The sequence below is a fragment of the Amblyomma mixtum genome, chromosome 8, assembly GCF_055824585.1.
Source record: "Amblyomma mixtum isolate Tamu chromosome 8, ASM5582458v1, whole genome shotgun sequence".
NCBI lineage: Eukaryota > Metazoa > Arthropoda > Arachnida > Ixodida > Ixodidae > Amblyomma > Amblyomma mixtum.
This window is the reverse complement of record NC_143019.1, coordinates 3905473-3931139: the sequence shown is the minus strand read 5'-3', so window position 1 is coordinate 3931139 and position 25667 is coordinate 3905473. Positions and strand designations below refer to the sequence as shown.

The 25667-nt window shown below is 46.9% G+C and overlaps 2 protein-coding genes across 3 annotated transcripts in view; both read left to right on the top strand.

The window, feature by feature from the left end:
* Positions 1-25667, top strand: part of LOC149331173 (uncharacterized) — a 298912-nt gene that overhangs the window by 84416 nt on the left and 188829 nt on the right. The gene's annotated exons all lie outside the window — the stretch shown is intronic.
* On the top strand, positions 4401-19677 carry LOC149331177 (U20-hexatoxin-Hi1a-like). Of its 2 annotated transcripts, none has more exons than XM_089556366.1 (5): positions 4401-4550; positions 5684-5735; positions 7284-7314; positions 18442-18699; positions 19317-19677. In XM_089556366.1, the coding sequence occupies exons 2-5, from the start codon at positions 5706-5708 to the stop codon at positions 19496-19498; spliced, it is 501 nt and encodes a 166-aa protein (XP_089412492.1). In that variant the 5' UTR covers positions 4401-4550; positions 5684-5705; the 3' UTR covers positions 19499-19677. The 2 variants fall into 2 exon arrangements, with proteins under 2 accessions (XP_089412492.1, XP_089412493.1); XM_089556367.1 differs by having other exon boundaries at positions 4446-4546.

Sequence of the window (25667 nt, the reverse complement as noted above, 5' to 3'; positions counted from 1 at the left end):
TTCTTTAAATAATCACCCAATTAATGAGCTATGTCATTTACGTAACGTCCGCCTTGCTGCACAGTCTACCCTCAAAAAGCACTCCGACATAATTCTCAATGTTTTTAGAATAAATATCGTAAACGTTGACCAGAATTACCCTGTATTCCAAGTGTTGAAAAAGTGCCCTTTTATGCACCCTACATTTAATACCTTGCACCCATTTATTACAATTTGAAATTTTTAATGGTGCACAAAATATTTCCGCCCCCATTGTGCGCGAAATTCCTAACGACATATACTTCTCCACCACGAATTCTATATTGAGTTGAAGGAGCTCTTGAGGTCGGTTAAATATTTCTCCACATTTTGGGGCTCAGAAACCACGACTGATAGTTTAGCGTGAACATGATGCCGAACAAGATTATATTCGAACGATGTATTTCTTAACATGAGTAGATGTCTAACACACTGATACAGGAACAATTTTCACATTTAATGACGACTTTCCTCGGGGCCTTCCCCCTGTGTGAGATAGAAACAAAGATGATCAGATGACGCCCGTAGAATTATTCCATGAAGCGACTTGCCTGTTGAGTGCCTTCAGTAAGTGTGCATACAGAAGTGCCTATAGAAGTGCTTATTGCCCCAATGACTCAGCAGTTCTGTTCAACTTTTAACAAAGTTTGGACGCGGTTATTAGCAGCACAATGGCCTATTGCCTTCCTTAAGAGCGCAAGTTGACACGGCTCCCTGCTTCAGTTCGCGTCAACTTACGGGTTACATTCCTGTTGTGAAACGTGATATAATGCTCTGAGGCTTGAAGAAACGCCATTTCGCAACGATCTATTGCAGAAAATCATTTGTATTAATTAAGAGTTAAAAAATAAAGATATCTTGAACAACCGATACCAGCTGTGTTGCGCCTACTACAGGTGGAACATCCTGTGGAATTTGATCTTTACTATAATGAAATAGGCGCTATCATAGTTAGGGACGCTGTTACCCGATATATTTTTTTCAAGCGCCATTTAAATCGAGAAGATGAAATGTTAGGCGCTCTCAGAAACGTGCCGTCTCATCCCACTTTGTGTTCTAATAGCAAACAAGCAACGATAGCAAAAAACTTCCGTTAGAACTCATTTTTACGTTGCGCCATGGCTACCTAAAGAGTTCGTGATTGGAGAAAAGTTTGCGAAAACCAGCGAAGATTTACCGATGCTTTAGTGCGATTTAGCGTTTGATTGCGGATAATTCACCATTTTCTTTTTGTGTGCAAGTATTCTTGCGTGCACACCTACTTTTCATTTGATTTCGTTCAAGGCGCACGAATGTCTCGGGAATGAAATTATTTTTGCTTCGACTATTTTTTGTCGTGAGACACATTGGATATCTAAAATAAATTCGTCAACTAGCGTTTCAGGAGTTGTGCCAAAAAGAGTAGATGTAAAACAGGAAGTGAATTTATATATAAAAGAACGCCGGCAAGCAAGCACACTCTAGGTAAGCTGGGCCAACAAAACTGAACCAAGGCCGCATTAAATCCACACCTGCATAACAATAAACCTATCTTAGTCCACGCTCAATTGCGTTTGTGTTTGACGCGTCATTCAGGGTCACATGAAGTGCCGGCAACAAGAACGGCATCGGAAACTTGCACCTTTGCAAACAGAAGAGAACTTCCACAGCGGCCGCATATAGTGCAGAGTGTTAGCGGTGACGAACGCTGAAGATGCCAGTAACAGCTTCAGGCCAGCTCTTGCAGGTCAGTTAAATTAAATTCAATGTCTTTTATTTCCTGAATCAGCAAAAAACGTTCATAGACCAGTGCTGGGACCCATAGCCAGGCGCTGGTTGTTGGACCGACAAATTAAAGTGCTTTGTGCAAGCAGTCGTTATGAGAGTTAATGTATTTGAAAAGGTTCTGAAATAAAAAACAAGTAATACAAACACTATTTAAAGAAGGTTTATGCTGTAATATTAGTTCAACAATTATTTATTTATTTATCCATGTGAGGTACATGATGTCCGCTTGTATTATCCCCCTCAACAGAGCGCACCAACGTATCCCTCACGGTGTTTAAAATAAAAATCTGTAAGGGTTACAAAAACTCCCCTTATATACAGAACAGTAGTGTGGCATCATGCATTGAAAGCTGTACAAATATCCTTTGTAGCCATTAGGCGCCTCTTGAGAGGGTAGTAACATGTAATTATTACCATATTTCAAATCTACTGTTTGTGGAAGCTTTTAACACACATGGAACTAAGATCCGGACACTCTTGATCATCTTCCCATTTGTTTGGCAATGAATTAACTGGGATGGACCTTGGCATAGTTTTACGTATATCTCCTGAAGCTTACTCTCTTATTTTATTATGCTGCCTATGTCATATCAAGCTAGTAGAATTGTACACACTTTCTTTACTCACAGAACGAATTGCGCTTAAGAGTCAAGCGTTTCAAAAAACAAGAAAGTATCACAATTCAAACGAAGGAGCAATTGAAAATGCAGTGCATGAAAAGTGATAAATTTTTCATGTAACATTCGGAAAACTAAGACGCCAGCAGAGACCGCGATTTATGGAGTTCATGAGTCCATTGTAAAGTAAGATTTCGAAAGCGAAAACGAATCGTCAAGGTTGTTGTCACCCAAAGAACAAGACATCTTTCTATCCTGACACTAAAACGACAAAGCAGTCACCCTGAGCGGCAGGTGGAGGTACGGCTATTCTTCTCACTAATCCGGGGTTTATTTTATGGCAGTCTGTCGCTCACACTTTCGAGGTCAGATATGGATTATAGCGCTACAGCTTTTTGGGCTTGTTACTTACTTACGACTCATAGGATCTTACGACACCTAGGTACCTACGCTCCGATACCTACGACTAGGACTGCGATACTTTATACTACGATACTACGACTAGGATACTTGTGACTCCTAGGCATCGCCCCACTGAGCATTCTACACTCACTAAAGCCTACCCCTCGCTGGGTGGGCTTTATTTATTTTATTGGGCATGTTTATTACCTTCTACAAAAAAATACTCGGAAACAATCCATCATTCGCCGGGCCAGAAGACTGTGAATGTGGCGCGCCTTAGAATCTTCCAGTGACAACGCCGGCCACACGACGAACGCACATGACGTGTTCTCTCCTGAAATGAAAGCCCATTTGTCAGCACGCGTTTCCTTGGCAACGTGCATGACTGGTTTCGGTTACTACTAGCGGCCAGACTTGTAGACAAGAACGCACCAGTAAGTATGATGTTGCAACACTAAAAGACAAATAGTTATTGACATATATGGAGAGTTAAAAAGGGAAAGAAAGTGAGAACGAATAGTACGAGCTCTGTTAGATCTATTTGAAGAGCAATGCCAAGCGAAATTTGCGCTCCTCAATAATGAAATAGGTGGTACCGCACTTGTGGGCGCGATATTGAGATGAATGTTTAAAGCGGCATTTATTAGAAACGACTGAAACAAATTCCCCCACAGCACAGGGACGTCCCTTTGGAATTCCTATTTCGTCAAGTCGCACGCAACTAATTCGCGTATGTTAGCATTTATCTTTTCAGATGTGGCATGTTGATATTTAAATGCATGTCATCCCAGAAAAGTTCGCTGAAGCTACTTTACACAACTTATGAGAAGGCGTGGGATATTCAGCTTATGCACGCAGGTAACTGAACATAACTGTTCGGTATACTAGCATTCCTGAGTGCACGCATGTCTCTTTAATAACTTTCATTTAGTACCGTATCAGGCGCTTCAAGCCAGTTCTTTCTTATATATATGACATTTTTCAGCTCTAGAATATGGTTGGCTGCCAATGACTGCGTTTTATGGAGAAAATTAGAGACAAATGAAATTACTACAATGAGCTAGCTTCTTGAAAACACGAATATGTCCGAAAAAAAGAAACAAAACAAGAACGGCAAACTCCAGCAAAATATTTTTTTTGATAAAACATTGATTCATTAATCATGCACTTCGTTAGTAAGATTTTATTGCGGTGATGGTACGTTTCTAATTCTCCATAGCATAGCTGCATTTAACTTCTCAACAACTTAAATCGTGGGGCGCAGACTGACTCCGGGGGAAAAATATGCACTTCTGTTTTTTAGTGAATAGTACTCTATCATCATCGAAGTCGCTATCTACATCTCCAAGCCTGGAAAACCCAGCTCATACACTCGTCTCGGATAGCACCGTATCTCTAGCCTCCTGGGAAGAATCGAAACTGGAGTAGGCGCTTCCCTTTGGGGCCCGTAGCTCTTCTCAAAAAACACAGCTGCAGCAGAAAGCAGATTTTGAGAAGGAGGCTAGCTGCGTTTCGTCCCTGCCTTGAAACGGCAGTCAAGTCTTTTCCGGTGATCACCGCCCTGTGCACCCGATCCGATGCTGTGCTACCTCCTGCGGCTGAGAGATAATGGGCGGCTCGAGGCGCGTGACGACACAACTGGTTCCCCGGGTGTCCTTCATAAGCGGCACGCTCGGGCGCCGTTCTCTACAGGCAGTCCTCGGAGAGACAGCGAACGGGCACAGCGTGGATTAACTTGGAGCGAATGTAAGCGTCAGAGTTTCTAACTCTCGCCACTCTTGATAGGGCATGTTCGCCTGCAACAAAGGCACGAGATGAGAATGTCTCATTTTTGGGAACCCCCTGCAGACGGAGAAACTGCTTAAGCACGTGCTTCTCTATAATTGCTCCCAGCAGTTAACAGAGCATAGAGAAAAAGATGGTTTTGGCAGGGGGATACCAAGCAGCACATGCAATGGGCCCGATATTGGGAATGGATGGCTTCAATGTGGTCCTATATAGGACCGGCCTTCGGCAATTTTTTTCCAATACTCATATCGAATACTCATTTCCCAGCTATGCTGCTGGGGATGCTTCTTACAGACATTGTAATAGTATGAGTATGCATAAGATTCGAAGGTTATCTTGCATGCTGGCATTTAGATGCACTGAAGTTGATTTGTTATCCGTGCATGAGGAGGGAGCCAAAGAGAAAATAATGGGACGTACAAAAGAGCCACCGCCGATTTTCTTAGTATTCGTGTGCTCGTGTTCCTTTTTTGTTCCTGACCCTGCAAGAAGCCCTTGCACACGTCTTAGTATAATTCATGCTTATGGTCTAGGTTATTATGACTGGTGTCGAAGGAAAGAATACTAAAAGTGCAGTGAATACTCAGTTAAGCTGCCGTTTCACAATCATTTCTTTTATTGAGGTTTTCCATATAGCAATAATTCACTGAGCATTTAAAAGTGCCAGTTTGGATTGAATATCGACAGGAGGATAGCAGTTTTGGGCGTGAGATTGTTGAATGCAGTTATTAACGTCGATAATTTTGGTAGAATGCAGTGACTGTGGATGGTGCAAAGTGGGTTTATTGAAGGACAGGGAAAACGCCTTTTCATTAAGTACCCTCAAGAATGAGCACAGTAAATATATTTGGCTCCCTGCTAGCTATCTGCAAGACGAAACGCGTGATCACTTTTGAAAAACTGAAATAATCGTCGATACTTTTCGACAAGAGAGATTCTGAGCGCTGGAACCTAACGAAACAATTTGTTATTGTTACAGGTATATAATTATGCCTACTTTCAAGGAAAGTTCCGTGGATTAGTTTAAGGTCAAAATAGTAGAGATGGTTTTCAAAATTGCTTGATTATAAAACCCGTATTGTTTATTCTAGTGATAACAGAAGCCTTTTCAAGATGACTCGGATTGCGCCATGGGTATTGGTGGTAAGTTTCTCTACCACATTTGCAGTTTACGTCATAAAAGAAGCTTCAATTATAACAAAAAATTAGAATACAGACCTCGAACTTTGATGCTTGCTTTTATTTTTTCTAAACGGCTCTTATATTACATTAGTGCATCCACAGGCGAATCACATTGCATTCGCGACGTTTTGGGCCTAGCTGAAATCGAAAATTCCTACTGCTCAGAACTTGTAGTGCTCCCATTTTGTGGTGTATTTCGAATTGTTCTCCTAGGTTCACTGTCCTTGCGAGGAGCCACAGTAGTGTCCTTAGCAGTTTTACTAGATTATGGTTGGTTTGTATGGTTTAACGTCCCAAAGCGTCTCAGGCTATGAGGAACGCCGTAGTGAAGGGCTCCAGAAATATCGACCTGCTGGGGTTCCTTAGCCTGCACTGACATCGCACAGCACACGGGCTTCTAAAATTTCGCCTCCATCGAAATTCGACCGCCGCGGCCGGGATCCAACCCGCGTCTTTCGGGTGAGCAGCCGAGCGCCATAACCACTGAGCCACAGCGGTGGCGCAGTTTAGTGCGAGTGATCTTGGTGTAATTACGAGAACGCGGCAGCTGTAGTGCTAATGTCCAATATTCTTGGATCTCGATTTTAGTTTTGAAGCAACTGAGCAATATTGCAAGAAGTTCTTGTAGAAGTATTCAAGTTAATAATGTCTTCTTGTGATGCGAAGTAAAATCTTTCCTTTAAACTGTATCCATTGCTCGCATTGAGTACTCAAAACTTTCATAAAAAACCAACGGGGAACATTTTTGACGACTATAAAAACGTTAATTCGAAACGAATTGAAACCTGCAAAAGGGATATCGGAGGATACGTTGACTTTTACGGCAAAATCTGTCATTATATGAATAAAATGAATTCATCAACTATTTCCTTTGCAAAATCCGCTTGTCCAGAGTATCTGAGTATGCCAGTGCTGTCTTTGTTAAAAAAAAAATCTTTAATAATAAAACACAACAGCTTCCGAGCACTCGCTCCAACAGAGTTAGGCTGCGGGTATCCTGACCTAACAACCCGTGTGCTGTTCGCTAAGTGCTGATGAAGCTGAGTAATCCTGGAACACTCAGAAAAAAACCAGTAGTCGCAATAGATTTTTCGGAAATAGGTGGCGAGCGTGATTCCTCAGAGCAACTACGTGTGACGCATACGCGCTGTTTCAGCGAACGCAACTGGAAGTTTTTAAACTAGTCTTTTGTGCTAGAACAAAGGCATCAGTGGCGTATAAATACCATCTTTGAGCAACATCAGCAATACAGGTGCGCCATGTTGACTAGTAGGTCAGCTAACTAATTTACAACGTCTGGCTTTTCAGCCATTACAGTTTGGCGCCGTGGTGCAATTACAGATTTAAAGCTGGTGGTAGGCAAGCAAGACATCGGTTTTTGGAATATCGAGAGGCCGAAAGGACTAAGATTGGCGCACGTTGGTGTGCCATGTAATTGTGGATAAGCGCTGGCTTGTAAACTTGTTTATCCCGCCGAGCACTGCGTTAAAAAATTCCTTTTCTTTACAGACCTTCGCTCTAATCGGCTACATTTACTGTGGTAAGTGACAATTTTAAGATTATTAAAGGTTTATCGCCGACAAATACATGGTTCACTGAACGGCGAGATTTGACCGTTTTTTTTTTCGTGTTAGCATCGCGCTTGACACATGGTCGTGTTCTATTGCGGTTGTGACTTTGACTAAACTGCCAGGCTCCTAGTGAGGTACGTTAGGGCTATCCTGAAAACCTCTCTCTTGCTGCCCCTAGATACATGAAGATGTATTGCAGCTTTTGTTCGTGTCGTTCAGTATAGGGAACTGATTATTTATGTCTTTTAGGTCACCGGTCACTATGCATGCGCTGCAATATTCCTTTTTGTATCTGTATACGATTTTAAGATACATGACACTAGGCTTGAAGTGGTGCACAGGATATGGTCGGCAGCGATTTGTTCCTTATTTTTCGAGCATTTCAACTCGTGGAATAAATAAGAGGAGACAGAAAATTTGTTGCCATCATTCTCAAAACCCACCTATTATAGTAATATGCGCAGTAGCGCTTGAAATGACCGTTATATAACCGTCCGTTCTCTGTTACACATTCTCACAATTTACTCTGATCGCACTGTGTCTTTACAATACGCGTAATGAAAATCGAAAGAATATGTTTCGGTCGGAAGCAACGTGCAATTCATTGTTTAGCTACCGCCATTAGTACAGGAACAGAGACATATATCAGTAAAAAGAGCCTACTTTACACATAGCTGCAAGGCACGTAGATCAACTATGTGTTAATAAGCGGAATGATATTTTAATTAGAAAAAAGTGCTTAAATATTCTCATGGTATCTTATAGTTCTATATCTGAATATTATAAATATATATGCAGACAATCGCTCGCCGATGGCGTAGTTGTATCTCCTGATCTTCGCCGCATTTGTTTCTTATAAGGAATGTGGCAAGGAGATAGCTGTTATTCATAGAATGCGGAGTTAAACAAAAAAAACGTTTTTTATTAGTTCACGCTTTCACGTCCTTTAAGCTAGCAAGGACAGACTCATCAACCTCATGCTCCGGTTAATCAATGACTTAATGGTGTGATGACAAACAGTCAGAAGTATATTTTTGTAGTGCTGCAGTTTCTCGGATGGATATTGAATTTTATTCACACATAGTTTCACTGACCATTTCTTTCTCGAATCACCGGAATCCGCTAAACTTTACAGAAATAATTGTTTACTTCACAACTGCGATGCATAAGGTTTAGCTTGACAGCATTAAAAAGCACCATTTAGTAGTTGATTGACCAAAAATTAAATGGCATGTTTGGCCAAGCCTTCCAAAACACATTGCGAACACACACCATGGGAGTCAACGTAAGTGCGCTATTCATTTATCTAGAGGAAGAAATCTACACGGATCAACATACGTTGAAAAAAGACCAGCCTGGAAAGGAACCGTAAAAAGTGCGTTAAAAAGCAACAACAAACGGTCCACCTCTACTTAGCTGGAATTGTGGGCAAAAAATTGAAACACCGAGTAAACAAAAAAGAAATCACGTGTCACTCACATTTCGGGACCACTTGCTAAAGCGATTCGAATGAAATAATCTATGTAAGTCTTTGCATTGGAATGAAGAAGATGATACAGTACTACCAACGACGACGAAGCGCTAGCGCCGAGGTGAAGAAGAAGAAGAAGTCCGTAGAAGGCTCGTGCTGGAGAACTGCCGCTTGTGTGCCGGTCCCTCGCCTCGCTGGTTCCCGGACTTCTTGCGCCAGGGTCTTTATCGCTGGTGCTTCAACGTGTCAATAAACCGCTCTACATTTGGTGGAGGTTGCGGCGGTCACCTTTCCCCATCACCGTGGACCTTCGCAGTCGCACCATCCCGATGTTTAAGGCAGGTCAGCAGCCCCCCAGTCAACAGCCAGCCCCCCCGCCGGAGCCAGTCATCTGCTCCGGTGCCGTCCGGCAGCGGGACCCAGCTGTTTTCAGCGGCCACAGCGACCAGGATGTGGAAGATTGGCTGGAGTCGTATGAACGGGTGAGCCGCCATAACAACTGGGACGACCGCGTCAAACTCACCAAAGTGATTTTCTACCTCAGCGACGTTGCGAACCTGTGGTTCCGGAACCACGAGGCCGACATTCCCACCTGGGCCGTTCTGAAGAGCACACTCGCGGAGGTTTTCGGTCGTCCCGCCGTGCGGAAACTGCGCGCTGAGCAAAGCCTGCGTGTCCGAGCTCAGCACACTAACGAGACTTTCACGAGCTACATTGAGGATGTAGTGGACCTTTGTAAGCGTGTTGACCCGGCTATGACCGAGGCTGACAAGATAAAGCATATCCTGAAAGGCATCGACGACGACGCCTTTCAGATGTTGTTGGCGAAGAGCCCCACCACCGTTGCCTCGGTGTACACCCTGTGCCAAGGTTTCGACGAGTTGCGGAAACAACGCCTTTGTGCTCGTCGCTCTCCCCCACCTGCCGACTCCATCTCCGGCCTGGGCATCAACAACGACTTACTCGCTACCATCAAAGACTTCGTGCGGGACGAGGTCGCCAGGCAACTCTCGCTCCTTTCTCACCAACACTCGTCACCGCCCGTCCTCAGTCCTGAGATTCGGCACGCCATCACGCAGGAGGTCGCCGATGCACTTCCTTGTCTTCGGCAACCGGCACCCTTGGCTCCCCAGGCCGGTCTTTTCCCAATCCAGCCCAACCCTGTTGCCGCCCCGCTGAGCTACGATCCTGCAGTAACCGTGCCGCCTGCGCCCGCACCTGTGCCTCTCACCTATTGCGACGCTGTCAGAAGACCACCGCGGCAGCAGGCCTATGCATACGCTCCTCCCGCGGTGTCTGCGCCTGCTGCTCCACGACACCGTTTCGTGCCCGCTGCCTACAATCCTTGGCGCACGGCTGATAACAGACCTATCTGCTACGCCTGCGGTATTCCAGGCCACGTCGCGCGCCTCTGTCGACGTACTATGCCTGCGCCTCTGCACCCCCTGCCGGACTACCCCGGTACGGATCGCACCTTCCGCCCACCTTTCGAACCACCCCATCGGGGTACCTCGCCTGATCGCGCGCTTGGTCGCCAGCCCTACGTTTCCCACCGCTCGCCCTCCCCTCGCCGCCGCTCCTTGTCGCCCATGAGGCGTCGCACCGCCACCGCCGATTCGGAAAACTAGCAGCCGCAGTTCCTGGGGCACGAACTGCGCTCTCATCGCCCTGCTCAAGTCCTCGCCTTTCACCGCCGAATCGTCTTGACGTGTTTGTAGACGGCGTCCCGACACTTGCGCTTGTGGACACTGGGGCCACCGTTTCTGTTATTAACGAAAACTTCTGCCGTTCACTTCGAAAAGTTACCACCCCATCTTCTGGACTCTCCCTCCGTACAGCTAGCGCCGAGCCCGTTGTTCCTTCTTCCGCTTGCACAGCACGCGTCGTCATCGCCGATGTTTTATATGTTGTCGAATTTTTAGTCCTTCGTGCAAGCTCCCATGACGTCATCCTTGGCTGGGACTTTCTATCCCGCCATAGCGCCGTCATTGACTGTGCCCGTGCGCAGGCCGTCTTTTCTCCGCTTTGTGATGCACTCTTCGACGAACCTCCGATTCGCTGTGATGATAAGCTTGTTGTTGCCGAGGACACCGATATTCCCCCTGAGAGTGCTGTGCTCGTCCCTGTGTGCGCCGCTTCTGTTTCTGACGCCACCGTTCTCTTCAAGCCTTCCCCCCTCCTTGCCTCTCGCCGACTTCTCTCTCTTCCTTTCGCCGTCATCGACATTCACCACGGTGCTGCCGCAATCCTCGTCTCTAACACCTCATTCTCTGCGTTTCCCCTGCTTCGTGGCGAGTGCCTTGGTCATTTTGAACCCGCTGACTTCATCTCATCTCTTCCTTCGACACCGATGTGCCCTCCTCCAGTCTTGACCTCGCTGCCCTCACCCCACGTCGCGCTACTCCCGATCACCCACTGCCTTCGGACATTTTCGACCGCTCTATTGATCCTGCCCTCGACACAGCTCAACACGCGCAGCTTCTTGTCCTGCTCGACCAGTTTCGCTCATCGTTTGACCACCAGTCCTCTTCTTTGGGCCGTGCGACCACTGTCGAGCACCACATTGAAACCGGTACCCATACTCCTCTCCGTCAGCGCCCCTACCGTGTGTCACTTCCTGAACGCCGTCTCATCGCTGAGCAAGTGGACGATATGCTACAACGCGGCGTTATTCAGCCATCTGCAAGTCCTTGGTCCTCCCCAGTTGTCCTGGTCAAAAAGAAGGATGGCTCGATACGATTTTGCGTGGACTATCGCCGGCTCAACAAAATTACGCGCAAAGACGTCTACCCGCTACCCCGTATTGACGCCCTTGACTGCTTGCAAGGCGCCGAGTTCTCCTCTCTGGATCTCCGTTCCGGCTATTGGCAAGTCCCGATGTCTGAGTCCGACCGTCCTAAAACGGCATTCGTTACCCCTGACGGCCTATACGAATTCACCGTAATGCCATTCGGTCTGTGTAACGCTCCCGCCACGTTCGAACGAATGATGGACAACATCTTGCGCGGCCTCAAGTGGAACATTTGTCTCTGCTATTTAGATGATGTTGTTGTGTTTTCGCCCGATTTTCCGACGCATCTCCAGCGCTTGCGCCAGATATTGAGCTGCCTCACCCGTGCTGGCCTCCAACTTAACCTCAAGAAATGTCACTTTGGCGCCCGGCAACTGACAATACTCGGCCACCTCGTATCCAAAGATGGCGTCCTACCTGATACTGACAAACTCCGTGCTGTGGCTGACTTCTCTAAACCGATCTCTACGAAACAGCTGCGCCGATTTGTGGGCCTCTGCTCCTATTTTCGGCGCTTTGTCCCTAATTTCGCCTCTATCGTCGCGCCCCTTACGAAACTCCTGAATGGTCCCGCCGACCTGTCTACGTGGGACTCTGCCTGCGATGAAGCTTTTGCTGCGCTCCGTCGCCTTCTTACTTCACCCCCTATTCTTCGGCACTATGACCCCAGTGCTCCTACTGAGGTGCACACCGACGCAAGCGGAATTGGCCTCGGTGCTGTCCTGGCCCAGCGCCAGCCCGAATTTTCTGAATACGTTGTTGCGTACGCCAGCCGTGCTCTCACCAAAGCCGAGTCGAACTACACCGTGACTGAAAAGGAGTGCCTGGCCGTAGTGTGGGCTCTCACGAAATTTCGCCCATACTTATATGGCCGCCCGTTCACCGTCGTTACTGATCAAAACGCCTTGTGCTGGTTGGCCTCCCTCAAAGATCCCTCAGGACGCCTTGGCCGCTGGGCGCTCCGTCTTCAGGAATTCGATATTACCGTAGTCTACCGGTCGGGCCGCAAGCACTCCGACGCTGACGCCTTGTCACGCTCGCCACTGCCCTCTCCTGCGCCTTCTTCCCCCTTATCTGATTCCCTACTCGCAGCGCTCACTACTACGGACATGCCCAATCAACAACGCCAGGATCCATGGATTTCATCCTTGCTCGATGTCCTTCGTGCACACTCTACGTCCTCCTTCCCTCGGGCCCTTCGTCGCCAAGCTTCCCATTTTGCCATCCGCGACGATCTCCTATACCGCCGCAACTATCGTCCGGACGGCCGAAAGTGGCTCCTCGTGATTCCCCGACACCTTCGGTCTGAGATCTGTGCGCACTACCATGCCGACCCTCAGACAGGGTTGCCAGATGGCTCCGACCTCAGGTAGCCAAATTGGCCTCCGCTGTAGCCCAAACGTAGCCAAAAGCGAAATTTTTGCGTAGCCCAAAAGTAGCCAAAAATATTTGTTTTTGTGACGACATTTCTTAAGCATATTGAATTAATTTTCGGCTAGAAGATATACATATTAGATTTCTTTCCCGCACATGATGTCGGAGGGGGTGCGCACGGCGTGTTCTTTCCGTTGTTACATTTCCCATCCGTCATGCGCGCTAACCAGTGCGGCTAACCAGGTGCGCTAACCAGGTTCTAAAATGGGGCCGCAGTTCCACTTTGCAGGTGCGGCAGTAGGCCATATCACCTGAGGCAGGTGACGACAGCCAGTCTGCACGCGGAAAAGAACGGCGGCGCTATATAACGTAATCACAGCTCTAGTTTAGGAATATTTCACCTTTTAAATGTTCGCGCGCAGATTAGACACATCGACAGTGAAAATACTTTACTGTATAATTACGCAGCCTCAAATTTCAACTTTATGCTTTAAGAGAAAGGTTCACACTGAGAGCGTCACCTCAAAGCATCTAGCATGCGCCTTCTTGAAGCTACATTCTACGATATGCATGAGCTCAGAATAAATCAAGGATATATGCCATTAGATGGTAATCTGTGTAGCTTTTATCTTCAGTCTAACAGCACGTTCACAATAATGAGAAAAACATATTGCCCTTGAATTCCGGCTCTTTTTTCCATTCCTTTTGGAGTTCCGGATGTACATCGCCCACGCCCATTCTGATAAAGTTCTCGTAGCGACGGATCTAATGCCATGTCATGCCACTAACTTCCGCCGCCTTCGATAGTTACAGTGGGTTCCGCGCAGCGCCGAAGGATGGCTCCATGGCTCCGCATGAGTGCACGCAGAATACGCAACGGACACGGCGCTCTCGCGTCGCTCGCAATGAATCTCGAGGGCTGCACGTGTGCCGCTTGAGGCTGCAGAAAAAGCGTAGGCTCTTGCGAGTGGCGCGCTTGCTGTGTCCACCACGAGAATAGGAAGAAACAGAAAGACCTTATTAATACGTAAGCAATACTTTCCTCATGCGTATCTTGAGCAGAATGTGTCCGCAGAACTAGAATAAACAATACAAGAAAAGAACATGCCTGGCGGTGGGTTTCCAACCAGCCACCTACCGCAGCCGAAGCGGATGCCCCAAACCACTAGGCCACGTCTACGATTAACGGTTAACATGTGAGGATCACGAAACCAGGCAACAGAAGTGAAACAGTAGCATTTAATGCTTACGCATTCGCACCACGTTAGAAGACTTAAGTTCTCTTAGGGTTTTCCCTCTATTCTGGTACCATGGTCACCCGTGGTGCACCGTCGATGGGAGAACGCTCACATGTGAAGACAGCAACAGTCGGTGGCCCGCGCGCGCGGGTGGCGTGGATTAAGTGGAATCTATAGGCCGTGACGTGTTTCCGGGGGGCAACTTTCACGTAGTGTCCACTCTTTATAAAAGAAATTGAAAGGCCATGATCCTTGACCGCCTGAAACACATAAGTTTCCTCGAACACAGCGTTTACAAATTGTCATTTTGTAGCAGACGCGCTCAATTTCTTTAACCTGCTATAGCCTGCATTTTGATTCCAGCATTCCTTTTACTTCGGTCACTCTATAATTGTAACAGAGCACATTATAACTACTTTAACTGTTTTTTTCACGCATGAAAAAGATGTAGCCCAAAAGTAGCCACACAGCCAAAACGAAATTTCAGACGCCAACTCGGACAAAAAGTAGCCCAATTTGGCTATTAATAGCCCAATCTGGCAACCCTGCCCTCAGAGCGCTCACGCTGGATCGCTAAAAACCTACGAGCGCCTACGGCAGAGGTACTACTGGCGGGGCATGTACAACTTCGTTCGTCGCTACGTTCGCTCTTGCACAGCCTGTCAGCAGCGGAAGTCGCCACCTCGACCCTCGACTGCCCCGTTACAGCCATTACCATGCCCGGCTCGCCCTTTCGATCGTGTGGGCATCGACCTATATGGGCCGCTCCCCTTCACGACCGCCGGGAATCGATGGATTATCGTTGCCGTGGACCACCTCACTCGGTATGCTGAGACCGCTGCCCTACCTGCGGCTACTGCTCGCGACGTCGCCTTCTTCCTTCTTCATCACTTCGTCCTGCGTCACGGCGCTCCGCGAGAACTTCTCAGTGACCGCGGCCGTGTCTTCTTGTCTGAAGTTGTTAGAGAGCTTCTCGATGCGTGCCACACAGTTCACCGTACCACTCCTGCTTACCACCCCCAAACCAACGGCCTCACCGAACGATTCAACCGGACTCTTGGGGACATGATCGCCATGTACATTAGCTCCGACAGCTCTAATTGGGATCAAGTCCTTCCGTTTGTGACCTATGCATATAACACCGCATCTCAGGCAACCACCGGCTTCTCCCCATTCTTTCTTTTATTCGGGCGCGAGCCTTCCTGTCTCCTGGACACAATCCTTCCCTACAACCCCGACAGCTCGGAATATACTTCCCTTTCTGACATTACCAGCCATGCTGAGCAGTACCGCCGGTTGGCTCGCTCCTTCACCGCCGAACGTCAAGGACTCCGCAAACATGAGTCCGATCAACACACGCCCGCTGCCCAATTCTCCACTGGATCACTGGTCTGGCTCTCTGTTCCGGCTGCGTCCAAATTTTCGGCCAAGCACATTAGTCCTTACCGTATCTTAGAGCGTACGTCACCTGTGAACTATATCATCGAACCGGTGACACCTTCTTTGGACCATCGCCGCCGTGGTCGCGACGTCGTTCATGTCAGCCGCTTGAAGCCTTATTACAGCCCTCTCGTCGTCTCCTCGCCTTGAGTCGCCAGGATGGCTCCCTCTTTCCGCGGGGGCAGTTGGAATGAAGAAGATGATACAGTGCTACCAACGACGACGAAGCGCTAGCGCCGAGGGGAAGAAGAAGTCCGTAGAAGGCTCGTGCTGGAGAACTGCCGCTTGTGTGCCGGTCCCTCGCCTCGCTGGTTCCCGGACTTCTTGCGCCAGGGTCTTTATCGCTGGTGCTTCAACGTGTCAATAAACCGCTCTACAGCATCAAAATTGAACAGGACACTATTTTAAATCGAATGCGCTTTTTAAACCTCCAGCGACGTGCTTTGACGATAAGCTAATGAATAAATGTATCGGTACGTTTATTTACACAGGGAAAACTTAATTCAAGTGCCAGAATATATTTCGCACAAGTAGTTATTCTGTAAGGGGCTAGGAAGTTACCAGCAAGCTATCTCAAGAGACTAAAGATCTGATTAAGAAACGCCAAAGCATGAGGACGTCTAACACCACAGACAGGATAGAACTAGCAGAGCTATCGAAGTTTATAAATAAGCGCAAGGTAGCCGACATAAGGAAGTTTAACGTGGAGAAAATCGAGCATGCTCTAAGGAATGGAGGTAGCCTAAAATCAGTGTGGAGAAAACTGGGCATGGGTAAAAACCAGATGTATGCGCTAAAAGACAAACAGGGCAATGTCATCAGCAATATGGATAAGATAGTTAAATTAGCCGAAGAGTTCTACACAAATCTATACAGTAGCGGATGTAATCATCAAGTTACTGAGGGAGGCAGTCGAGCACAGCAATGGGACATCCCGCCAGTAACGAAGGAGGAAGTAAAGAAAGCCTTAGGAGCAATGCAAACAGCAAAGCGGAAAGTTGTGCAAGTTGGATAACGTTCATGATGTAAAAAATAGTGCACAGGGAACACACGGGACGGAAAGTAAACGACGCAGACAAGCGCTAGCTAGACAAGGCTAGCGCTTGTCTGCGTCGTTTACTTTCCGTCCCGTGTGTTCCCTGTGCGCTATTTTTTACATCATGAGCAATGCAAAGAGGGAAAGCAGCTGGTGACGATCAGGTAACAGCAGATTTGTTGAAGGACGGAGGAGAGATTGTGCTACAAAAACTAGCCACCCTGTATACGCAATGCCTTGTGACCTCGAGAGGACCAGAAGCTTGGAAGAATGCTAACATTATCTCAATTCATAAGAAAGGAGACGTCAAGCACTTGAAGAATTACAGACCGATCAGCTTATTGTCCGTTTCCTACAAGGTATTTACTAAGGTAATCGCTAATAGAGTCAGGACAACCTTGGACTTTAGTCAACCAAATGATCAGGCAGGCTTTTGTAAAGGGTACTCGACAATAGACCACATTCACACTATCAATCAGGTGATAGAGAAATGCGCAGAATATAACCAACCCCTGTATATAGCCTTCATTGATTACGAGAAAGCATTTGACTCAGTGGAAACCTCAGCTGTCATGCAGGCATTGCGGAATCAGGCTGTGGAAGAGTGTTATGTGAAAATATTGGAAGATATTTATAACGATGCACAGCTACTATAGTTCTCCATAAAGACAGCAATAAAATTGCAATACGGAAAGATGTCAGGCAGGGAGACACGATCTCGCCAATGCTTTTCACTGCCTGCTTTCAGGAGGTATTCCGGGGACTGGAATGGGAACAGTTGGGGATAAGAGTTAATGGAGAATACCTGAGTAATCTGCGATTCGCTGATGACATTGCCTTGCTAAGCCACTCAGGACAAGAACTGCAAAGCATGATCAATCAGTTATAGAGGCAGAGCAGAATGGTGGGGCTAAGAATTAACAAGCAGAAAACCAAAGTAATGTTCAACAGCCTAGCAAGGGAACAGCGGTTCGCAATTGGTAGCGAGGTGTTGGAAATAGTAAGAGAATATGTCTGCTTAGGGCAGGTAGTGACCGCAGATCCGGATCATAAGAGGGAAATAACTAGAAGAATAAGAATGGGGTGGTGCGCATATGGCAGGTTCTCTCAGATCATGAATGGTAGCTTACCAATATCCCTGAAGAGAAAAGTATACAACAGCTGTATCCTACCGGTACTCACCTATGGGGCAGAAACGTGGTGGGTAACAAAGGGGGTTCAGCTTAAGTTAAGAACAACGCAGCGAGCTATGGAAAGGAAAATGATAGGTGTAACGTTAAGAAATCGGAAGCGGGCGGAGTAGGTGAGAGAACAAACGCGGGTTAATGACATCCTAGTAGAAATCAAGAGGAAGAAATGGGTTTGGGCAGGGCATGTAATGCGAAGGCAAGATAACCGCTGGTCCTTAAGGGTAACGGAGTGGATTCGAAGAGAAAGCAAACGTAGCAGGGGACGGCAGAAAGTTAGGTGGGCGGATGAGATTAAGAAGTTTGCGGGGATACAGTGGCGGCAACTGTCAAAGGACAGGGTTAATTGGAGAGACATGGGAGAGGTCTTTGCCCTGCAGTGGGTGTAGTCAGACTGATGATGATGATGATGGTGGTGATTAAGAAGTTAACGAAGTCTAGTCTTTCGGACACGTCTGATGATATACAGAAGTGTGTTATTCTCATATGCCTGCGCTTAAAGCAAGGTCAATTCCCTGCCATGGTGTGGTTCGTAACCGGTTCCTTTTTGTGAATACAGCTCACACTGGTGAGACCGACTGCCAGCGTCGCCGCCGCAACGAACAGCGCGCGACCAGAAACCTGACGGGTCTCCTCGTTCCCGAATGCGACGAGCGCGGCGAGTACAAGGCCATTCAGTGCTTCGGGGCGGTCGTCGGAGGAGGAAGGCCTTTCTGCGCTTGCTACGACCGGGAGTTCGGTCAGATCAAGGGCCCCTCCAGGAAACTCAAGTCTTGCAACTGCGTTCGCGAGCACTACGAGTGGGAGCGCCGCCGAGGCAAGTCGAAGCAAAGCGTATTTTTAATATTTTGTATTTCAATAAGGAAAATCATAAACATTTGGGTTCCGACTTTTGCTCTGAAAGAACATTGTTGTTAAATCCCGTGGCTCATCGGCATTGTTAGTGTCTTGATCGTTGCCGAAAGCAAGACATTGGTGTAAACTGGAGTATGGTCTTCCAGCCGTTCTGCGTTTCGCGTTTGGTTTGGTTGTTTCCGATTAGATTCTTTCGGCTTAGTTGTTCTGCGTTTTGAATTTGATTTGGTTTTTTCGGCTAATATAGCAAAGCCATATCCACTGACTAGGTACAACTGCATGAGAAATTGTACACCGGCGGGTCGAGGGAAAAGTAACTCTAATCTGCCCATTTATCACTCTGTGCACATAGCTATTAAGGAATCCCTTTACAGAATGTTGACGCCACAAGCAACGTAGAAATTGTGGGTAGCACGTGTTGACGGCAGCGTTTAGTCCTATCAATTCTAGAATGGTGTAGTGTCACCCCGTACATGAACGTTTGCGCAAAGAAATATATCTTCACAAGTGGGATAAGCAACGCTACGATTCGGAAGATTAGCCACTAGCATGTACCTGAAGCTTGCCTTGTGCCCCCAGGTGCCAACAGGGGGGATGAGCCTCGGTGCAACGGCACATCTGGCGAGTTCAACCCGGTGCAGTGCAGCACGGACCAGCATTGGTGCGTGGACAGTGACACCGGAGCCCTTCTTGGCAATAAGCAGTCCGGCGGATGCTCCTCTGATCTGTCCCACATCTCCTGCGGAACTCAGCGACTCTAGCGCCTTCTGCCACACCGATTTCGAACGCCGCAGAGCCTCGCATCACAACTAAATGAAGCTGTACCGTTGGATTGCAGCCGTTTTCTTCAGGTCGCGTTAATACATGCTTTCGATCCCTTAATCGGTCTGTGTATTATCGAGACTTTCGGGTTTCATAATAAACCAAAGAAATCACTGAATAGCAGATGTTTTGTTTTTCTGTGAAGAGCTCGTCGTCATCTCTCTTTAATAATTCGCGATGAACGCACTTGCAAGTAAAGTGTTGAGGCGTTTTTCGCAACTGAACACGTGGGGAAAATTCCACCAATCCCACCTGTGCTGCAACGTTTAGCAATTGCCCAGAAAAAACAAGATTGGTGTGATCGACAGGGAAATAAACACTGCTCCGTATAACCGCCTCATTAGCACTGTTGTTATTTTAACGTGCGTGCAGTAAGAACACCGATGTAATCTACGCTCTCCAGCTCCCAATGGCATGCCCTAGCATATGCCAACACATTGATTTACTTAACGTGGAATCTGGTGGGCACGGACAGGTGTATTTATCAGTTAGGACATATTGTCACGTTGGTAATCAGCGGCTGAGGGTCAACAGCGGCGTAGCCCAGACTTGCGCTGGTTGGTTGGTTGGTTGGTTTCCTCAAGTAGAATGGCACATACCCACTATGGGGGAGTGGCCACGACACAGGCAGTGAACTGTTGGAATGACTTGCGCTTCCAGATCACTTTCACTTTCACGCACACACTTCCTCTTCTTCTTGAAAGGCGCTTCCGTCTGCACGAGCACTGGCGTCAATATTAAAGCCATGACCTCTACGACGCCTGACTTTCGGGAAGTCGCAAGCCCTGGTGACGCTTCACAAGACGCCTTGGATTGAGTATCAACTGCGATAAAAGATTTCTGCCCATATAGGGATATAGCTCGCTGTATGACAAATTGGGGTAAACTGGATACAAAGGGAAAAAAGAAACAATGGAAGTATTAAAGAGACGAATGCGTGTCATCTGCTTATTTGTGTTTGTTTCTGTTAATCAGTTTAACACAATCCACGGTCAATTAACAGCCATCAAGCCGTTTTTCCTTGATTAATTTGCAACTAGGGCAGTTTTTTTCCTGGTTTTATTACCTCCGGAATTCCGGAAATAAAGTTGAGGAGATAACTATCACCTAAAACACCGGTTAAAAATTGCGTTATTCGGCGAAGAGTTGTAAAATTATATTCGTTGGCCATTTAGTTGGCGAAATATTTACCATTGATGTTAATTTTTGTGCTCAATGGAAGTTATCGTTACTCTTTGCTCAGTATTGTTACATAGGCTATCGAAATGGAAAGCTAACTAAAAAAAAAGTATTTTTTAAGTCTGATATTTTTCACATTTCAATCATTTTCTCGCCTACATTAACCACTTCCTGAGTCCGTGGAAGATATGCCGGCCTCTGTTAGTGCACAGGAAAAACACCCATTTAACATCACAGCGACCGTTTCAAACTCACAATAACCCTTGGAGCGCTGAAACGTCACCGTGAGCGGCGTTGTCTTCAGTGATGTCGGTGGGACGCCTTTTCTGTACTCATGTATTGCTCCGTCATTTATAAAACGTACTTTTCTATCTTATCCCCATATAAACCACGCCATCAATAACGAATGTTAAAAGAAGTATGAAATCCTCCACAAACTGGAAGCAGCCCTCTTGAATCAGTACCAAACAGCTAATGTTTGGGAGGTGTCTTGCACCTTCTGCACTGGAAAATTGGCGGGCTTACGAGGTGCATTTTGGGGGAAAGTTTAATTGTAGCACGATTTTTATCAATATACTAACGGTCCGAAAATTTAAAACAATGGGACCGATACATAGCATACCAAATATGCAAGTACATAATGTACAATAGCACCCAAGAGGGTGTTCCTATCTTCCTCACGCGGCATTTTTTCTTTCCGTCCAAATGAACTGATTCCCTGCGTAAATAAAATATTCGTCCCTTGGTAAAGAGATCTTAGTTTACAACCGCAAAATACGAGTGGCTTGCATTTTGTAGGGATGTGCCGAATTTGGTACAAATTATCTTAATATTTAAAAGTAGCAACATCGGAGTGCCACGATTTATCTAGTAAACAGCCGAAGGAAGGTGAGAATAATTTCTATTTTGAAGATGCTTATTGTAAAATGCAAAAAGCAAGCGATGAAGAAATGTGACGACAGATGAGGGCAGCTTAGAGCGACTATACCATCGAGGTGTTAAGAGGCGTGAAAATTGTAGAGGTCTGGCTGCTGCAACATTGTCTGGGCTTCGGTTTCTATTTCAGTTTCAGTTGGTCCTCATCGTGGCGCCAATGTCTTCGTGTATAAAGGCATGCGTGATCTGTCTCCGTCTCTTTATTTCACCCGCCGGGGTAATCTTGAAGGCCCTATAGCACAATTGCATCGGCGAGGTCCCTCGTGTTTTGTGTAGTCGTCATCGCCGCTTCGTTCGCGGCAGTTTTTTTTTTCATGTGAGAAAAAGCCAATTCGCTGTCTCAGCCCCCACTGGATACTTCCACCACACTCCAGTACGGGCAGGGGCAAGGAAGTGGCGATATCCGAGGGGAAGGAAATAGGAGAGAAGTCTGAATGTGGAAACGAGGGGTGGTAGGGAAAGGTGCTGAAGAGAGAATTGAACAAGGCGGTGAATAGGGGCAGGACTTGCGAGCGTGCGCAGTAACTGCGAGAAACACAAACGACCAGAACGCACAAAATGGACGAACATCCTCCAGACTTTGCCAAGAAACGCACTGCGCTACACGAGCCTCGTATGAACACGACCAGAGTAACAAAAGTGAGGCGGGTTGATTAGAGGACAAATGTTGCCGGAAAGCGTGTTGCGAGGAAAAAAATTGCTGAGGCTAAGCTTGGCTAAGCCTGGGGAATGCGAAGCATATTAGTGGCTAGGCTTGGTAATACATGGCTTTCCTTGGTTGAATACTTGGTCATTTTAATACAACCACTAGAAGCCTTCGTCGTGGGGGAAGACAACGGCATGGCTACAGCGGAACGCCGACTAACCCCGAGACGCGCGTTGGGTGAGCGCCTGGATTGCCACGGAAGCCGCGTCTGCCTGCCCGCTGGAGCGAGCGTTTCACCTACACCGAGTGTGAACGCGCGTTCGAAATGCGCGGGAATGCGCGGGTGTGACGGCTAGGGGTCCCACGGCGACGGCGCTAGGTGGAGGCCGGCTCTCTCATCCGATGTCACGTGGTGTGACGTCACGGTGTCACGTGGGGGTCCCACGGCGACGGCGTGAGTGGTAGCTCTAGCAATATGCTTCGCATAAAAACGCCTAGTCCTGAAGACGCGAGCCACAAACATACAATGGCTGGGAGAAGAGAGGAAAGCTCTCGGAAAGATGGCCACAAAAGCGCTGCAAGGATGCATTCTGCATTGCGTGAAAATACAATAAATGTCAATTGCGTCGCCAACTGCTACTAAATAAAATACGTAATGCCTACCTCCGTATGCACAGCACTTATCATTGCACCGGTGCTCCTATCTTCATCATTAGTGATTTCACGTTGCGGCTCACGTTGAGCACTCAGAGCACCTTGCACGTACAGAGGGCAAAGCGCATGTCTAGAAGGACGGAATTCTGTATTCCGCAGCTCCAAAAGCAGCTGCGACCAGAAAGGAAAAAAATGACGGTGAAATCCTTTGAGTTCATCTGTACATGCTTACATACAGACCGTCTTCAACCAAATTTTTTCAGTAGAGATTAAGGTGTTCAGCCCGAAACACAACCAGACGTGTTCTAGACAAGCGTTTTTTTCCTCTGTACGTGTAAGTTTTTCGAGCATCAATTGTAAATCGTTCGTTTTAACGTCCCGAAGCAACTCACTGTCTATGACGGACATCGTAGAGTAGAACTCAGAATTAATTTAGATCCCCTGGAGTTCATTTATGTGCTCTTTCGTCTCATAAAACGCAGCCAGTTTTTGCATTTCGACTCCTTCGTAACACGGTTCCCACGGTCCTCTGACTCAGTAGCAGTGGCCACCACTGAGCCACGCAGAGATTTTCTGAGAAATATTGCTGCAGAAAGCGTTATGTTTATTGTTTCTTATTTTACCCAATATTCATGACGAATATAAAGCCAACCACTATCAATATTACTTATAGTTTTGACGTTTATAACTGAGGTGATATTGCTGTTCACAGAATGATGTAATCAAACAATCGGAAATATCGCCATGGGGTGCTATTTGTAATTCTAAGTTATGCTGCCAGCGTAAATAATCTTTTAAAGGCTTTCACTTTTCCTTTCTTCACTGCAGCTGGAAATGTACAGCTTTATAGTTTAAACCAAGACGCATTTCGCTCCGGCTTTGAAAGCAACAGTTGGCTTAAAATGAGCTCTCAGTAAAGCGCACCTGTAAAGAGAACGTGCTAAATTTTTCATCTTGAAGTTATAATTGTGTGCTACGAAACAAAGAAGAATGCTCAACAAGAAACATCAAATGATATTCCGGCATAAATAATTTTGCAATAGTTCACTGTTCTTAGGGAATCCTAATCGACCAGTTTATAATATCAATCTGGCAATGCGATTAGAAGCATCCATAGTTTTCCTTGCCTTGCATCTGCGCTTTGTACTGTGTAAGCTTCAATTTATAATCATTTTGTTTATTTATTTCGTGCACACTAAGGACCAGAGGCATTATAGATGGTTCAGTATGTGCGCCTGTTTATTTTGATTTCTACAGCCCTAAAATTAAGGCCTCGTGAGGTGTGTCAGGCACGGTGTCTTTTCGTGATATGAAGGGAAATAAGAAAATAATAATTGAAATGTGCATTTGTATGCGCCCTGTCTTCAGATTGCCACTAAAGGTCGTTCAGCTTGCGTAGGTGTAAAATCAGATTGTAAAGCAGTTTAGTGCGGGCATCACAAGTAAATAACAATAAAAAGCAATGTCGCACTTGTGATGAGAAGCGCGCAGAAGGTAGTAAAGTGATATCTGTATTTCATCACGTGTTTCATTCTTTCAATCCCCATCAAGGATCTCACAGAGAACGCCGCGCGGAAGGGTTAAAAAATGTGGTGACTGCGGAATTCTTTGAATTGGCCGGGATACTAAGTTCACGTTATGTGAGCAGCTTTGCTCCCAAACGCTGGCTAGACTCAGCATTTGATAGGGCTTTTCCGGCGCTTCGTTTATCAATTTCTTTATTCCTAACAATACTTCGTTTCGAAATATTTTTGATTTCCTTGTGTCACTGCTCTCTTCAACGCTTTTTAATGTATCTTAGTTTCTGAACTTTTGGAGGCCTAGTTTTAAGCTTGCATATCTTTATGTTGTACACAAATTAAGAAATACGTAATGTAAGGGTCAGACGGGAAACTAAATATCAGGAGGTCAGGCGCTGACTAGCAACTGGCAGTTTTCTTGCCTTAGCTACGTACGAACTTCGCTTCCTCGCCCTCGACTTGGGGCTCCGTCGCACACTTCGACGGGTACTCGGCATCGCTGACGTTGTGCACCGGATCATCGGCTCGGACATCTCCTTGTTCTTCGACATAGATGTCAGCGTGCAGCGTCATAGCTCGACAGTGGGCTTGGCTAGTCTATCGATCCCTGCTTTCTTCTCCGGGATTGGTCTCTTAGGCGTGGGCGCGCTGATCCCCGCATCTCCGTTCGAGACAATCCTGGCACATTTTCCGGAGTTAACCCAACCATGCAGCCTCACCCAGCCGCCTAAGTATACTGTGATGGGCCAAACATCACCCGTGACCCACGTGCATCCTCTCGCCTCTTGGTTTAAGGGCCGTCTTCCGAGCCGACCTCCAGCGCTCTGCGGCAGAGCGTGTTTACGGTACTCCCTGCGTCGCCCCAGAGACTTGTTCTCGTCAGAGGAGCTACCAGCCCAGCGCCAAAAAGTAGCTGCAGCGTATTGTGGACTTCGTTATACACTTCCAGCCGCTCCCAACTCACCCTTCTCGCCGCGCCACCACATTTGTGCACCCGGGTTCGCAACTTCCCAGCACGTTTTCCTTCGCCGCAACGCCGTGCGAGCTAACCCCGTCATACGAAGGTTCATTCGGCGTCATTCGCCGCACTACCTTCACAGGACACTGAAAAATAAATGCACGTGGCGGTAACTGTCGAAGCTGCAAGAAAAGCACAGTAAATGTAATCTTATA

What these genes read in the sequence shown, in the direction of transcription:
- LOC149331177 (XM_089556366.1), top strand. Translation starts at nt 5,706, where the DNA reads ATGACTCGGATTGCGCCATGGGTATTGGTG. An exon ending in TTGCGCCATGGGTATTGGTG is followed by an intron (nt 5,736 to 7,283) that starts GTAAGTTTCTCT and finishes TTTTCTTTACAG; the next exon opens with ACCTTCGCTCTAATCGGCTA. An exon ending in CGAGTGGGAGCGCCGCCGAG is followed by an intron (nt 18,700 to 19,316) that starts GCAAGTCGAAGC and finishes TTGTGCCCCCAG; the next exon opens with GTGCCAACAGGGGGGATGAG.